General features: G+C 32.9%; 1 protein-coding gene across 2 annotated transcripts in view; it reads left to right on the plus strand.

Moving 5' to 3' along the window:
- LOC121370800 (synaptonemal complex protein 1-like) overlaps positions 1-15972 on the plus strand; it is a 29291-nt gene extending 13319 nt beyond the window's left edge. For both annotated transcript variants that reach the window (XM_041496275.1, XM_041496274.1), the window contains exons 16-31: positions 13-129; positions 1517-1621; positions 1867-1970; positions 2686-2803; positions 5116-5186; positions 5728-5809; positions 6030-6155; positions 6433-6621; positions 7069-7266; positions 7592-7693; positions 8099-8170; positions 8431-8571; positions 10015-10236; positions 11375-11521; positions 13404-13496; positions 15178-15972. In XM_041496275.1, the coding sequence (XP_041352209.1) occupies positions 13-129; positions 1517-1621; positions 1867-1970; positions 2686-2803; positions 5116-5186; positions 5728-5809; positions 6030-6155; positions 6433-6621; positions 7069-7266; positions 7592-7693; positions 8099-8170; positions 8431-8571; positions 10015-10236; positions 11375-11521; positions 13404-13496; positions 15178-15354 (2064 nt within the window). In that variant the 3' untranslated portion in view covers positions 15355-15972. The remainder of the gene's footprint in view (positions 1-12; positions 130-1516; positions 1622-1866; positions 1971-2685; positions 2804-5115; positions 5187-5727; positions 5810-6029; positions 6156-6432; positions 6622-7068; positions 7267-7591; positions 7694-8098; positions 8171-8430; positions 8572-10014; positions 10237-11374; positions 11522-13403; positions 13497-15177) is intronic.
- Positions 15973-16349: the final 377 nt, after the last annotated feature.

A 16349-nucleotide genomic window follows, 5' to 3' on the forward strand; every position in this document is an offset into this window, starting at 1 on the left:
ACTGTTACATAGGATCTTATAAAAGAACAGTGTGAATGTGACAGGCAAAAAATAAACCAACTTCAAGAGGAGTATGCAACGAAAGAAAAAGAACTTCTAGAAAGTCAGCAAACCTGTAATGACTTAAAGGTAATTTTTGTCTATCTGTAATTTTGAGAATTGGATGCAATTTTATGATCAGTCGATGAATACTAGTAATTGATTAGTAATGGACTTGAGGAACTTAAAATCATATTAGCTGCCAAGCCTCCTGGATTTCCTGGAATTACTGTGGATGTAGATGTATACAAGAATTTCATTGTCAGATCGAGGCCTACACTTGTGTGATTAGACATAGAGCTGTTGCAAATATACCAATACTGTTGATATGTTGTTACTTTACAGTTTCGTTCTCATTTAAAGTAAAGGGCAAGGGTTCTGAATTTTGCCGAATAGGATTAGGTTCAGGATTAAGGTTAGAATTAGGGTCAGGATTATGAATATACTTGGGGGAAATTTTGAACATGGGTGTATATGAGCTCCCATTTTTGTAGGGAGGCAGGCTGGTTTTTGCCTGAATAAACAATAAACAACATTTATTAGTCCCTTACCAGTCCAACCGGAGGAAACTATAGGTTTCATCACCACCCTTCTATCTGTCCATCCATCTGTCCCACATATAGTATTCCAGATATTTTTTCCACAATGCCTTGAGATATTGAGCTGAAACTTTGTGTATAGATTTATCATGTACTGTTATAGATTAACTTTAACTTTCATGGCAATTTAACCATTTTTGACAGAGTTGTGTCCCTTGAACTTAGATATGAAAATTGGTTTTCCACAACCGGCCTCAGTGTTTCATGTTTAAGCCATGGACACAAGGCTGGTAGGCACAGGCTTTGTAGCCAGGTATCGGCTCCCACCCAGAACGAGTTTTAATGACTCAATGGGTAGGTGTAAGACCACTACACTCTCTTTCTCTTCTCTCTTACTAACTATTAACCACTAACAACTAACCCACTGTCTTGCATGGACAGCCCAGATAGCTGAGGTGTGTGTGCCCAGGACAGCGTGCTTGAACCTTAATTGGATATAAGCATGAAAATAAGTTGAAATGAAAAATGTTATAAACTTTTTTTGCACTGCCTGAAGATATTGAGATGAAATTTGTATAGTGCTTTATCATGTACTGTTAAAGATCATGTCAATTCAGGCCTGTAGCCAATGGGGGGGGGGGGGGGGGGTCAGTCTTTTTTTTTTTTTTTTTTTTTTTCATTGCAAATCTTTAAATAAAGAGTAAACATAAACTGAATGTACAGGTTACCTTATTCATTTATGCCCAAGGCATGCAACTTGTACTAATAATTAACAGGTTAAGTGGATAAAGCAACCAATGCTCAATGGACTTGATTAGCCAGAACATCACTAGCTATCTGCTTGTCTGTCAACAATTTGACATTATTTGAGATGTTGTTGCTTACGTAGGATTTGGAAAGTATATACTAACATTAGAAAACTAACCTTTTACTTTCAGAACCAAATTTCAGAGTTAGAAAAATATATCCAGGAGAAAGAACATGAGAACTCAAGTCTTCAAGATAAGCTAACTTCTTTGAACTTGTTACTGGAGAAGAACATGGTTAGTTTCAATAGCAGATTTCCAATAAAGGAACCCCTGAGATAAGTTAATGACAGTTCTTGTTAAACAACTAGCTCATGAGTCAATTGGTCTATAATATTAATTAGTTGAATCATCTTTTTATTTTTCATTATTGAAAGATCACCGTGCTCATATTTGTCCATTTCAATTTTTGTATTAAATTATTTCACATAGAACATAAACCTGACAAAATCTGTTGATTTATTATCATCTCTATATTGCAGGATGAATTACAGAAGGTTAATGAACAACATCAGCTCACAGAAAATCAAGTTACCAAACTTCAGGAAGACATAGATGATTTAAGAGATACATTAAATGTGGAAAGGTATCATTTCTCATGGGCACAAATTTAGGCCACGGTATGTACTATCCTGCATGTGAAATGCTGCATTTAAAAGACCTTGCTGCTAATCGGAAAGAGTAGCCCATTGTATGGTGGCAGCAGGTTTTCTCTCTCATTAACTGTGTGGACCTTAACCATATGTCTAATGCCATATAATCATAATTAAAATGTGTTGTGCCTTACATAAAACATTCCTTCAATCACTCCTTTACCATGGATAACGAAAGTTGTCTCTAATTTTAAAACGGTCTTCTGTTTCTTCTCAACTTGTTTATTGATTATGACAGAATATTTGTACAAGAAATATGTAATATTGTTTAATGTGCAATAAATGCTGACCATATGATGAATTTAATCTTCCCAGTCTCCACAAAATAAATACAAAAACCCCACATCTTTCTTTATTTGTAAACCTTTTTGAAAATTCAGTGTCATTAATGGAACAAAAATTAATCAACAAAAGAAATGTATTTACAAATGTTAGATCAACAATATTTTTAAAAGGAGTAATTTCAATAATAGTACATGTATTTAGTTGTTTTTGTTGGTTTGTTGCATTTTGGAGGTGGCGGGTTGTTGTTTTTGAGTTGTGTTTTTTTTAAAATTATAACTAATTAACTTGCTAGTATCAACCATTATAATAACTTCTGCTTTAAGATTGTTTTCATTTTTAACTGTAGAATTGTGTCTTTTTCAGGGAAAATGTTAAAACACTTACATCAAATTATTCATCAGTTAAGAAAGAACTGGAAACAAAGGGAAAACAATTGCTACAGATAGAAAAAGACTTCAGTAAATTGAAGAAAGAGAATGAGGTATATTAATCATACTTTGTACATTTCCCTGAAAATATTTTTCTATGGCTTGTTTAGAAAAGGACAGTAAAATTCTGGAGCCAATTTCACTAAACATCGTAAGTTACGTTTTGCACGTAAACGTAAATCCATGACTGAAGAGCATTTCACAAAGAAGTGTAAGCGTAAGTTACGAGTAAAGTTAGACGTAAATCTAAGAGTGTCCTTGACCACAACTAGTCTCACACGTAAATTGCTACATCCACTTCGATAATTCATAAAATGGTAACACGTTTGGTTTTTGTAAAGTGTTTAAAAAATTTACTCCCTTTATTAATCCAGTGATAGCCAGTTTTGTTACCTGTGTCATTTGATCCACTCACAGTGGGATTTAGCTCAGTCGGTTGAGTGCTCGCTTGAGGTGCCAGCGTCACAGGATCGACTCACCTCGGTGGATTCATTCAACTGATTTGTTTTTCTTCTGGTTCCAACCAGTGCATCACAGCTGGTCAAAGGCCATGGTATGTGCTTTACTGTCCGTGGGAAAGCGGATATAAAAGATACCTCACTGCATTAGGAAAAAAATGTAGCGGGGTTCCTCTAACAACTACTTGTCAAAATTACCAAATGTTTGACATCGAATAGCCGATGAATAATAAATTAATGTGTTTTAGTGGTGTTAAACATAAAAAATAATTCTTTAATGCACCCAATTTTTTATTTTTCAAATAGGCTGATAGCGTTCAGTTAAGAAGAGTCTGCATATTTTCTTATGTGCAAATGTATGCAGCAACAAACCAGACGATATTTTCCCCCAGTACCTATTTCGTGTTCCAGCTCCCATTAAAAACGCAGGGCCGTACCGTCCTCTGGACATGGGGGTGTGGTAAACTGTCATGAAAACGTGTCTCTTCTCGTCTTCATTACGAATATATGTGGTTCCCTTTCGGACCTCGGCTCATTTGCCTTGCACAAACTCAACTTGCTCCTTTTACAATGCTGTGACACCCATCTCCCCTTTACACATGTCTAGATCCGCCCCTGCTATTAAACGTATTATTTTAAAACTTATATTTGAACTTATGTTTTACTTTCATCTTTCTCAAATTCAACTTAATATTTTGTCTACAATTTAGAAATAAAATATATATCCATACACAGATGACTGCCTGCTCAACTGACTATTATTTTGATAGGGGTGAAAGTTGTCTAGACCCCCGCGCCCCCCCCCCCCCCCCAAAATCCCACACACAAAATACACCCAAACAGTGGCGTAGCGTGGGCAGGGGCACCGGGGCAGTTGTCCTGGGCGCAAAATTCTGGATTGGTGGAAGGGACTCGGGGGGAGTGCTAACGGTCCACTGGTTAGGGGGTGCAATACTTGCCTTGCCCCGGGCACTGGCAACCCATGCTATGCCACTGCACCCAGACATCATCTTGCATTTTGCCTACACAAATTTTAGTTGCAGATCCAAGAGGTGGACATGACATTTTTTATGCAGAGCCTTTTTGCAGTATATCTACTACTTTGTTGGAAAACACGAATTGAAATCAACATTAAAAAAAAAATTGTTTTGTTTTTTTAAGTGCATATCGATGTGTCCAAATCAGGCCAGTAGGAATGGGGGGGGTGTGTGTGTGTGTGTGTGTGTATTACGAGGCTCCCACTTGTGAGCCTTTTTTTATTTTTTTATCACATTAATGTTTACAATTGTAATCAAAATCTGATATAGAGTTTGTACCCGATCCATCAGAGTCCCCCCGCCCCCTCCCAAAGGCAACTGACCCATAATATAGTGTTTGTAACTACATAGGTTAACATTGTCGCCTATAGGATTTTATTTGGTACAGTACAACCATGTGTTGGTATACCGGAAACGGTGGTTTCCAAACTTTATCAAGTTTATTCGTTCTTTCTTTTAAAAGTTATTAAGTTTGTTTTGTTTAACGACAGTACTAGAGCACATTGATTTATTAATAATCGGCTTTAGATGTCAAATTTCTGCTAAATGACTTGCAAAAGAAAACAGACGTAGATTTACGTGCAAAGTAAGTTAGTAGTATTTCTACGACCAACTTCGTGAAATGGAGTAAACGTACACGTAGAAGTAGACGTACTACAGGTGTAAGTTTTACATGTAAATGTAAATTTACGATGTTTAGTGAAATAGGCCCCTGGTCAATTTGGATTTTTTTTTTTTTTTTTTTTATTGAAAATTTCATTGTTAATTTTTGGGTTAGTTAGTTATGAAAAATATTACCTGTTTTGAATAAATCTGAACATTTTAGTAATTTTTTTTTATTAAATTGGATGTTTTTTGTTGTTTTTTCAGAAAGTAACTAAGGATTGCAAATGTCTAGAAGACAGTGTAGTATTACTGAAACTAGAGATTGAGAAAACAAGGTTTTGTAAAATTTAATTCAGAATAATTCATTATTATGTTTGTTTAGTTAGTTGACAACTTTTATTCATGTAATATTCTAGTTACTGTTTTAAAGGATAGAACTCATTGCAGGATATACAACAAATACTTGATACTAATTTGATGAAATCGATACACATGTATTAAATTCTGTATTTACAACCTTTAAACAAAATGGGTTTTGAGATTGAATTTTGTTGGTAAAAAGTTAAAACTAATTTTAAATTTGAGAGTCTAAGACATAAAACTTTTCAACTATTATACTCTGTACCACATACATGTGTATTTTGTATACAAAATGTAATTGATTTTTGGTTTATAAGCACAAATAGTTTAGTCAAAACTATTGAAAACATTTTTAGCAACGTACTTGGTAACACCATTTTATTGCTGAATATATTGATATCAGTACTCTTTGTACCCAAATTATAATTATTTTTAATAACATTAAATGTATTTGTGTTAAAAAAAAAAAATGTAGTTTGATTTTTGGTGAGCAGCTATTTCTTATGTGTTTTGTAGTGCTGAGAACGAATGTTTACTTACAAAAGTTGAAGAATTAGAAACAGAAAATGCTATGCTGAAAGAAGAAAGAGAGGAAGTGGTAATTAATGGTTCTTAACATCAAGGCCAAAATAGAACTGGTCTATTGGTACATCTTTTCGTAGGTAGTTCATTGATATAATTGATATAAAATGCACAATTTTAAGTATTTTAAAAACTTGTTTGAGTTTATTGATACACTGGCCAAAGGATCTAATCTGCTTGCTATTTAACACAACATTTTACCTGTATGATATATAACTTTTATTTCATGTTTTTAGGATCTTTCACTGACCAAAGAAATTAAGTCAAAGACACAAAAGATGACAGATCTTGAAGTCAAAGTGAAAGAATTGAAGAGTGAGGCCACTCACAAAAATAAACAGATAAAAGAGCTAGAGAAAGAGGTAAAGTATTTAACTGTTTTACAGATTATATGGCATTGCTAGTTTGTGTTAATAGTTCAGTTTTCTGAAATGTTATTGCACCTTTGTAGATGTAATAAAAGAGGAAATATTCTTGTTTACAGCCATTTCAACAATTTAAATAAATGTTAAAAAATGGTCAATTAATTTAAATGTAATGTTTGTGATAGTAAATTGAAGATTGATTTAATATTAAACATACCAATAGAAGGCCTTACTGGTGTTGACCATTGCCAGATCTCTTGATTTTATTCTCTAGGCAAAAAGTCTAAAAAGTAAGTTAGCAGCACAAGTTAGAGCTACTGAAGAAAAGGATGACACAGAAAATGGACTAAGAGAAGAACTGGACAATTTAAAATCAGCAAATCAAGAACTTGAAAAACAATTGAACACTGCTACTGAGACTGCTGAAAAGGAACAAATGTCAGCTGATGATGCCAACAAAAAGGTAATAGTTCCTTATGTAAATGTTACATTGTATTAAACGTACTTCAAATTTATGTTCAACATAATTTAGTACCATTGGTATCACATATTTCATGGCAGAGGGCGTAAAGTAGATAGTAATTTTGTAATGTCCTTTTTCACTACTGATCAGTCATTTCTTATTTTTGTTGATCAGTTCAGTCCATGCACCTAATACCTATATACTATGTTTGAAAATTACAGTAATGTTTTTTTTAGTTCGGTTTATAGATTATAACTCAAAATGTCAGTTATTACTAATTCAGATTCACATTTGATATGTAGAACAGGTTGGGGTTTTTTTTAATCTAAAATTTTTGTTTTAAACGGTCTTAAATTTCTGAATTCTGCTAAATGAGATATTTCAATAAAAATTTGTCATGTTTGTATTAAAACCCATTTTCTTACAAATATTTTATTAATTAATCAGGTCATTGAAATGAAACATAATGTAGAGATGGCTCTGAAGGAAAAACAAGAAGCTATACAGAAGTGTGATTTACAGTTTGCAGAAATGATGGCCACTCTTGAAAAATATAAACAAGAAAATCAGAAAATTGTATTACAGAAGGAAAAGGAACTAGAACTGCTCAGATCCAAGTCTGATGAGCTCAGTTTACTTAAACAGGTAAAATATAAAGTTCAATCCTTAAATTCATTCTTTAAAATTTGTCATATAGCAATACATGTATAAGTTAGTATTTAAATCAATTTAGTTTTATCTAGGGTGGAGCTAATGTCAACAATGGATGATTTGTTCTTCTGACAATTATATTTGACATAATCTCTGTATTACAAATCATTATTTATGGTTGTATTTTTACAATTTAATGAACTTTTTATGTAACATCTGTGAAATGATTAGCAATGCTTAAAAGTCCAGTCATAACAGTATTACTAATATACAATCATATATTTCGAGTACATTTTAACAGCCAGTATACTTTTTAAAGCAAAATGGCAAAGAGACAGAAGGATGGAAAACAGAAGCAGACAACTGGAAGAAGGAAGCAGAAGAAAGCAAACTATTGTGTGAACAAGAACAAACAGAAAAGGTTTCAAAAACAATACAAATGAGATATATTTTGTTTTGTTTATTTTAATTCTAAAAGACAAAACAGTTACTCTCAGAGTATATAATTATGCTCTCTGTTTTTAATAAATGCATTAATGAAGATTATATTGTCTAAGTTTCATAAGCATTGATTAAATATTCATGTACTACAGTTAGCTTGTTTTTTTGTTTTTTTTTAAATAATTAAATTTTTAGTAACTACCGTTTCTATGGCATGTATATTATGGGCAGCTTGAAGACATTTAGTCTTAGACCAGGTACTGTTTGGTGTAGTGTTATAGATGTCTGTCTGCATTGTAAGATAACAATATTTAATGAGATTGTCCTAATTAACATGTAAATAGTTTTAATAACTTTTTTAGAAATGGTTTGATAAACATTTCAGAATCGTCTCGTTAAGGAAGTTGAGAAGAAACAAGCTACCATTACAAAGTTAGAAACAACCTTGTCATCAAAGGTATGTCAGTGAGAAATGATTGTTGCAATGCACTGGTAATACCTAATTTTATGAACTGTGTTCATTGAAGTATTATGGGAAGAATCAAACAGTAAACCAGTAGCTTCTATATTGTATTATAACGGACACATTTATGTAAATTGGAATTTGTGCTGATTGTTTTGAGATTTTTCTTCACGAGTTCTACTCTAAAGTCAATATGCAAAGTTACAAGTTACTAGTGGTTTGGGTTTTAAATTCTTTCTATTTCTCATGTGCAGAACACTGAAATAAAAGATCTTAAAAAAAGAAAACAAAAAGCTGAATCAAAAAAGACCTGCAGCAATCATGAAACACAGACTGCTGAGATACTTGAATCATCATCTGCTGAGAAAAACGCAGTTCCTGAGGAAACCCAAACGGTAAAACATGAAAATATAATAACGCATACAGGTAACAGTATACCAAATAGCATCTCACCAGGTCAAAGACTGAAATGCCCCTAACTTTGAATGGCACATTAAATATGATCACACCTGCCATTGGTAAGATATGTGACAAGACTTTTGGCCAGTAGGTTCCTGTAATTTAATTTGAACTAGTATCAATATACTACTAGCTACTATAATTATGCTTGGAACGTGTGGGGTCCTGCTAAATTTTTTTTGTTTTTTTTTACAGAGCTAGTGTAGTTAGATGCTTTCTGTTAAATCTGAATCTATATAGCAGCTTAAGCTCCCCCCCCCCCCCCCCCCCCCCCCCCCCCCCCCCCTGCCCCACAATTTTGTTTGTGACCAACTTTAAGGGTGAGTGGTTGTAGGATTTATATTCATGGTGTATACATGTATGCTGATTGAAACACTGCATGGAGCAGTTTTAGCCATGTTACTCTTGTTGTCTATTGCATTTGTTTTGGTGGTATACACTACTAGTTAATACTAGTCTGACTGAAATAAGATACTGCATCAACTTCATTTTGAATTGGGGTGGCATGTAGGCCAGTTATAAAGTGTTCACTTGATGCGCGGTCAGTCTGGGAATGATCTCCATCTATGGGCTATTTCTCCTTCCAGCCAATACACCACAACTGGTATATCAAAGGCTGTGGTATGTGCTATCCTATATGTGGGTTAGTACATATAAAAAAGATTCCTTGCTGTATTAGAACAAATGTAGCAGGTTTCCTCTGATGACTGAGTTGGAATTACCAAATGTTTGACATCCAATAGCCGATGGTTAATTAATCACTGTTTATATTTTTTGGGGCGGGAAGTAGCCCAGTGGTAAAGTGCTCACTCGTTGCACGGTCTATCTGGGATTGATCCCCGTCAGTGGGCCCATTGGGATATTTCTCATTCCAGCCAGTGCACCACGACTGGTATATCCAAGACCGTGGTATGTACCCTGTCTGTGGGATGGTGCATATAAAAGATCCCTTGCTGCTAATCAAAAAAGAGTAGCCCATGAAGTGGCGACAGCGGGTTTCCTCTCTCAATATCTGTGTGGTCCTTAACCATTTGTCTGATGCCATATAACCATAAATAAAATGTGTTGAGTGCATCATTAAATAAAACATTTCTTTAATCAATGTGCTCTAGTGGTGTCGTTTAACAAAAACAAACTCATTTTTGTGGTATACACTACTGGTAAATACTAATTTGACTGAAATAAGTTACTGTTGCAACTTCATCTAAAGAATATTGACACAAACAAAAAGGATTTGAGGAATACATTTTCAAGTTTAATAATAACTTTTAAAAACATGACTTATGTATATCTTTCAAATTCTTTCTATATCAAATAATTTCTTTTATTATATTTAATTCATAAATAATATCAATTATATTTCTCACCTGTATATTAAGGTTGGAACTCCTTCAAGAACTCAACAGGAAATACCACACACTCCAATAGTAAATATTATAAAAACACCACAAACTCTGCCAAAGTCTGCCCAGAGAAGTATTCTCAAAAATGTCTCTTCTGTTTCTAAGAGAAGAAAGGTTGCTTTTGCAAAGCATGATGATTCAGGCATTCATCAGGCATCAGAATCAGATTCCTCATCTTCTGAGCTCATGGAAATAGAGGTACAACATAAAGGTTTTTTTTATTAAATTGTCTAATAAATACATGTATAGAGCATTTCAGATGTTTAAATTTATTTGGCCAAAAAAGAAGACTTAGTGCAATAAATAAAATTAAAATGTTTCTAATTTTGTTTTATTTATTATATACTTAACAAATATAAGATAGTGAATTTGTTATGCATAATGTGCACACTAAATTTTAATCCCCTACTGTTCCAACCGGAGGGGACTATAGGTTTCATCTCCATCCTTTTGTCTGTCTGTCTGTCCCTTCCGTCCATCTGTCCATTTGTCCCACTTATAGTTTTCTGGATTTTTTTCCCCACAATGCCTTGTGATATTAAGCTTAAATTTTGTGTATAGCTACATGTATATCATGTACTGTTACAGATCAAGTTTGACTTTCATGGCAATTTTAAGATCGATCCCTATCGGTGGTCCCATTGGGCTATTTCTCATTCCAGCCAGTGCTCCACAACTGGTATATCAAATGTCTTGGTATGCACTATCCTCTATCCTATCTGTAAGATGGTGCATGATCCCTTGCTACTAATGAAAAAACTAGCAGGTTTTCTCTCGAAGACTGTCAAAGTAACAAAATATTTGACATTTTGCTGATGATTAATAAAACAATGTGCTGTAGTTGAGTCATTAAACAAAACAAACTTTCAACTTTTTTTCATGGAAATTTGCCCATTTTTAATAGAGTTATGGTCCTTGAACTTAGGAGATATGAAAATGTGTTTTCCGGACTAATTTTTGCAATATCTCAAGATGTTGAGCTAAAATTTTGTGTATAGATTTATCATATTTTTACACATGAAGTTTGACTTTCATAACAGTTTACCCATTTTAAACAGTTATGGCCGTTGCACTTTTTTGCAATGCCTGAAGATATTTAGATGAAATTTTGTATGTAGTTTTATCATGTATTGTTACAGATCAAGTATAACTACCCATTTTTTTACAGTGTTATGGCCCTTGAATTTAGAAGATAGGAAAATTTGTTTACTCTGTAGGGGACATGTATTGCTTTAGCAGTACTCTCAGAAGGCTTGTTTACTATATTTTTTTGCTTCGAAAAAAACTAAAACCACATATTCATAACTTTGCAAAGTCTTATTTGTATTTATTTTAGCTCTCTGATATTGACAATCATTTCAAAAATAAAGGCAAGTCAACACCAGTTCATATTCGTCCTTCTCCAAAATTAAGGATGACACCAGAGAAAGAATGTTATAATACACCTCAACCAAAATTAGTGAATTTAAAGTCACATAAAGAGGTAAGTTGTAAAATAATACACTTATCAAATCCATTTTAACCCATTGTGGTGTTACTCTGTCCAGGCATGAGAGTTATATAGCTGGAATTTTGATTTTACTAAAATAGATCATTTCTGTAAATTTGTTTGATGGCAATTTTTGACTGGCTATGTTGTGTTGTCCTGTACAAAATGTTCAAAATGCAGCCAAATTATTCACTGTAATAGTATGCAAATACTGGCTCTTATGTGCATTAACCTGTTTCTTAATGAGATCTCGAATGGGAAATGAGAACCATGCTTGGGCCGAGATTTCACATTTCGAGTGATAACAGAAATAGTCAAAGTTGTTTTTGGTAAAAAAAAATAACATCATTGGTCACAGTAAATCAGAGCCCCGCTTTCTGTCATGTAGTACACTGGCCACCGTTAGAAGTTTTCAATTTGGAAGATTTCTGTGTCATGAAATTTCAAATATTGTGATAAAATTTGTCCCACACCAGCCTATAATGGAACTTGAAAAATGTATTAAAAACAAGTTTAGGTGGTAATGGCTGTACAAAGAAATCACAAGGGTCAAGTGTCAAATTGTAAAGAGTACTATCGGTGTATATAGACAAACTATGTGGTCCTATTAATGGTTATATTTGCCATGCTGTGAGAACTTCTTATAGTTGTTATAAAAGTATTTCTGAGAAGAAATACTAGAGTCAAAATTAGATATTCAGAAGAAATCTTTACTGAGCAAAAAAAAAAAGGCAAAGGAATTGTTACAAAATGCAGAAAAAACTATCTTTTCTCATCACATGTGAAAAATAGCCTTAAAAAGGCTTAAGAAAAGCCAGGTAGAAAGTTATTACCACTCCAGTAGTTTTAAAAGTGAATCTTGGCCATAGTTAGATGTGGTATGAACTAAGACTACCGGCAATTAACTGGTGTAAAAACTTATTAAATCAATGAATGACCACATTCGGACATAATTCATATTATTAGAATTTAATGAGAAATGTAACTGCCAGTATGAAACGAGAACTCTATAAATACAAGGCTTATTGGACTTAGGGAATAACTAATGAGTTACAAGGAATTATGAATTATCTGTCCCGAATTAATCAATGTTGTAAACCCGAGACCGGGAACAGATAATTTGTAACGAGTTGGTTATTCTCTTTATTATCCATTGTCACTTTAACTGTTTTTCAATATAAAAATTCCTCTGCTGTCTACATCAAAGCTATCCATCAACCATTACATAATCTTACACACATTACATAACATAATGTAAGTGGTGTCATGGAATAACGGCATTCTTTTTACAGACAAATGTTTAAAATGCAAAATAATATGACTGTGGTTGCATTAGAATTACTTTTTTCTAGGTTACTAAAGCCGCTGCTTATGAAAATATACCATTTCATGTGGATGAAACAAATGAGTCAAAAATGTTCTGTAAATCCTTGTTGATCGTATAACATACATGTATGTGTAATCTAAAATCATGAATGGAAACGTTATTTTGAATGAAAGAGACGTTCTGGCTGTGGCATATGTACAACCAACCAAACCTGATTTTAAGCCAGCCAATCAGTGGCTGTAGAAGCAATGTAGTTGTGTGTTTTGGATTTTGAGATTTAAATTACATTACTATAGAACAATCTAACACTGGCCCTTTATATTTATAAGCATTTCTGTTGCATTGAAGAAAATGTTTTAAAATATTTTCAACAATTGCTTGATTATTGACACAGAACGTACAGCAATCACCTAGTTAGCATTGGCCAGATAGTAAAACTAGATTTTAGAAGGTGTTAGGTCATTTTGAAGCCAGTCTTTGTGGCTGTATGAAATCCTTAAACTCATATGGTAGTTATTGCTGATTATTTTTAATTAATTAATCTTTCAGAAATCATCCAGATCTTTACCAAAAACAGAATTACAATCATTCAAAGAGCTTTATCCTGACAAAAGTCAACTACATTCTGAAAAACCTACTGAGGTAAAAAAAAAAAATAACTTGTTTGGAGAATACATTCATTTATGTCTTACATGGCCCGGTGACTGATTAAGTTCTAATTTATAAAAATATCATTGCTATCCTTTCAAAATCATAAGTTTTATAAAAAGAACACTATTGAGACTTAAAACATATATTTTAAAGTTTTGAACATTATGATGGTTCTTCATGGTGAAGCAGACACTGAATGCATAAATGAGCATTTACAATGATATGTAAATCATCATAAGTGTACAAGATGGGGTGGAGGGGTCAAATTCTCAAATTTGGTCCAAAATGATAGAGATATCTGGGCAAAATGTGCTAACCCGAGACCTTTTCACCATGTATTTCCATCATTCTACCCACAAAATTAGTTGTAATCCATATAAAAATTTGTAGTGATTCATTTGCAACCCTATATAGCTGTTTGGCAGATTTTGTCTTTGTCCTTCGGTCTGTCGATCCATCTATCGAGACCTTTTTTTTTTAACACTGCCTCAAGATATTAAGCTGAAATTTTATGTACGGCTTTATTGTGTACTGTTACAGATCAAGTTTTACTTTTATGGTCATTTACCCATTTTTCATAGTCGTGGCCCTTGAACTTAGAGATACAAAACTTTGTTGGGGCCTGCATGGTATGGCAGGGCTTCTAGATTATGGTAGCCCCACTCCCATGGCTAGTGATATTCAATGTTGGGCTATTAAATAACTACTATTGCCATGCCCAACGGCTAGTGAAAAAAAAAGAAGTCAAATGTTGCAGCCAAGTTAATTTTGTAAATATGAATATCCTGCCCCCACCCCAAGCCCCCAATGTTAGTGTTTTTAAGCTCTAGCTGTTTCTTCCATTAGGTGACATATCTGATTATTACAATTATTTAGTAAAATTATATTAACTTAGTAAAGTAGGGCTAGTGAATTTTTAATCGTGGCTATTAATTTTTTTTAATCACTGATCACATGGCTAGTGAATTTTATAAAAATTCTAGAAGCCCTGGGTATGGGACATGTAATAATTTTGCAGTATTCTCAGAATACTTAATTTTTATTTCACACTATTGCATAATAATTGGATATTAAACTGTTTCCTATAATTTTATTTCCGGAAGTTTTAATATTCATTTACAAAATATTATGTTTTGGACTTTTGTACAATTTGGAACATTTCTGAATGTACATGGAACCTGACGAAAAACCTATGTATGGTGCCAATGACTCAATTATGTTTCCTTCAACATACTCCTTCAAAAATGCTTTTAATAGTTATTATTCCAAAACTTTAATGCAGTAATGGCCATACATTTTAATAACAAATTATTAAAAAAGGAAATCTTGATTTAATTTCTTTTGTGGAAAATATGTTTTTACCTTCTACATGTAGTTCGGTAGCCTTTAATAAGAAGAAATTAATATGTTAAACTTTGTTATTAACAATTTGTGCATATTTTATAGTGTGTACATGTATATATATTTGTTTTTAGTTTTAGTTATTATTATTAACAATTGATATAATTATGATATAATTAATTTTAATAATTTGGTAGTATTTACATATCATATTATTTATAATAAGTAGTGAATCTTATTGCCTCCCAATTTTGAATTCTAGGAATCACACTGATTGACTTCCACATTTAACTGACAATCTTAATCCCTAATTATTAATGTATTTTTTCAGACTGGAAAAGAAAATTTGAAACCTAATATCAGAAAGACACCTAGTAAGACTTCCAAATTTTTCAAGGACAGAGCTTCTCAGAAAGAAAAAACATCAAAGATGAAGAAACATGAAGAAACTGAATACCTTGCTTGGTTTGACCTGGATTCTGTGTTTGGGTTTGGTGCTGAAGATTGATTAACAAAATATTACGTTTTTAATGTGTCTCTGAACAGAGAGGGTATTTGCATGTCCCATGATAGTTATATTTCTGGTGGTTAAATTTATCAAGATAATTAATGTCATTTGAAGTTCAAATCAATGATTATGATAGTCTATGTATATTTTTGAAAGGTTGTACTTCAATAGATCTGGAACAACTAAACAAATGTGTTCACAAGCCATTATAGTGTGTATGACTTTATATAATAATAGTTTTTCTTTTTACGGGAATTTACTATTTTGACAGTCTGACACACATTCATGTTATGCACCATAAGAATGGCTGAAGAAGAAATATGCAATTTGAATAGGTAAACCTTTGTAATGTTTGTCATACCAAGTACTATGTTACATATATATATTTAAAATCCATTCAGTTATAAAGTCTACTCATGTTAGTCGTCGACTTTTACCCCATATCATTATTAAAGAATGTATCAGTCAAAGTGGAATATTCAGTTTTGAACATTAATGAATGTATTTATATTCTTGTTGACAAGATTGAGATTTGACATCTGTGATAAGTACTTCTTTAGAGCTAATTTCACGTTTTTGTAGTTACAACTTATTTAAAAATACAAATATTAAATGGAAGACTTGCATTGTTCTTTTTTTCTAAAACATGTATCAAATATTTCACCAAAATGTTTAATTATTTTGTATGCTACGGTTCACAATTAACAAGAGTTCAAGCTGTTGATGAATTATAATCCATGTCGTGCACTGTAGCCAGCAAGTTTCCACTCCTGACACAGAATTAATTGCTCACTGCAGACAATCACTTGTAACAGTGAAACTAGACCAATTTTGACTATGGTGTTTTGCTGTGTCATGCACCGCTATGTCTGCAAAGCCAAATGACCAGTAGTGATTTCAGATATCATTTAATTGGTAGTGTCCCTGCTGCTTTAAACCACATACTGCTGTACTAATATTTAACCTGGAGCAGAAGCCATATTCACTGTCAGCAT

Source organism: Gigantopelta aegis, chromosome 4 (genome assembly GCF_016097555.1).
Source record: "Gigantopelta aegis isolate Gae_Host chromosome 4, Gae_host_genome, whole genome shotgun sequence".
NCBI lineage: Eukaryota > Metazoa > Mollusca > Gastropoda > Neomphalida > Peltospiridae > Gigantopelta > Gigantopelta aegis.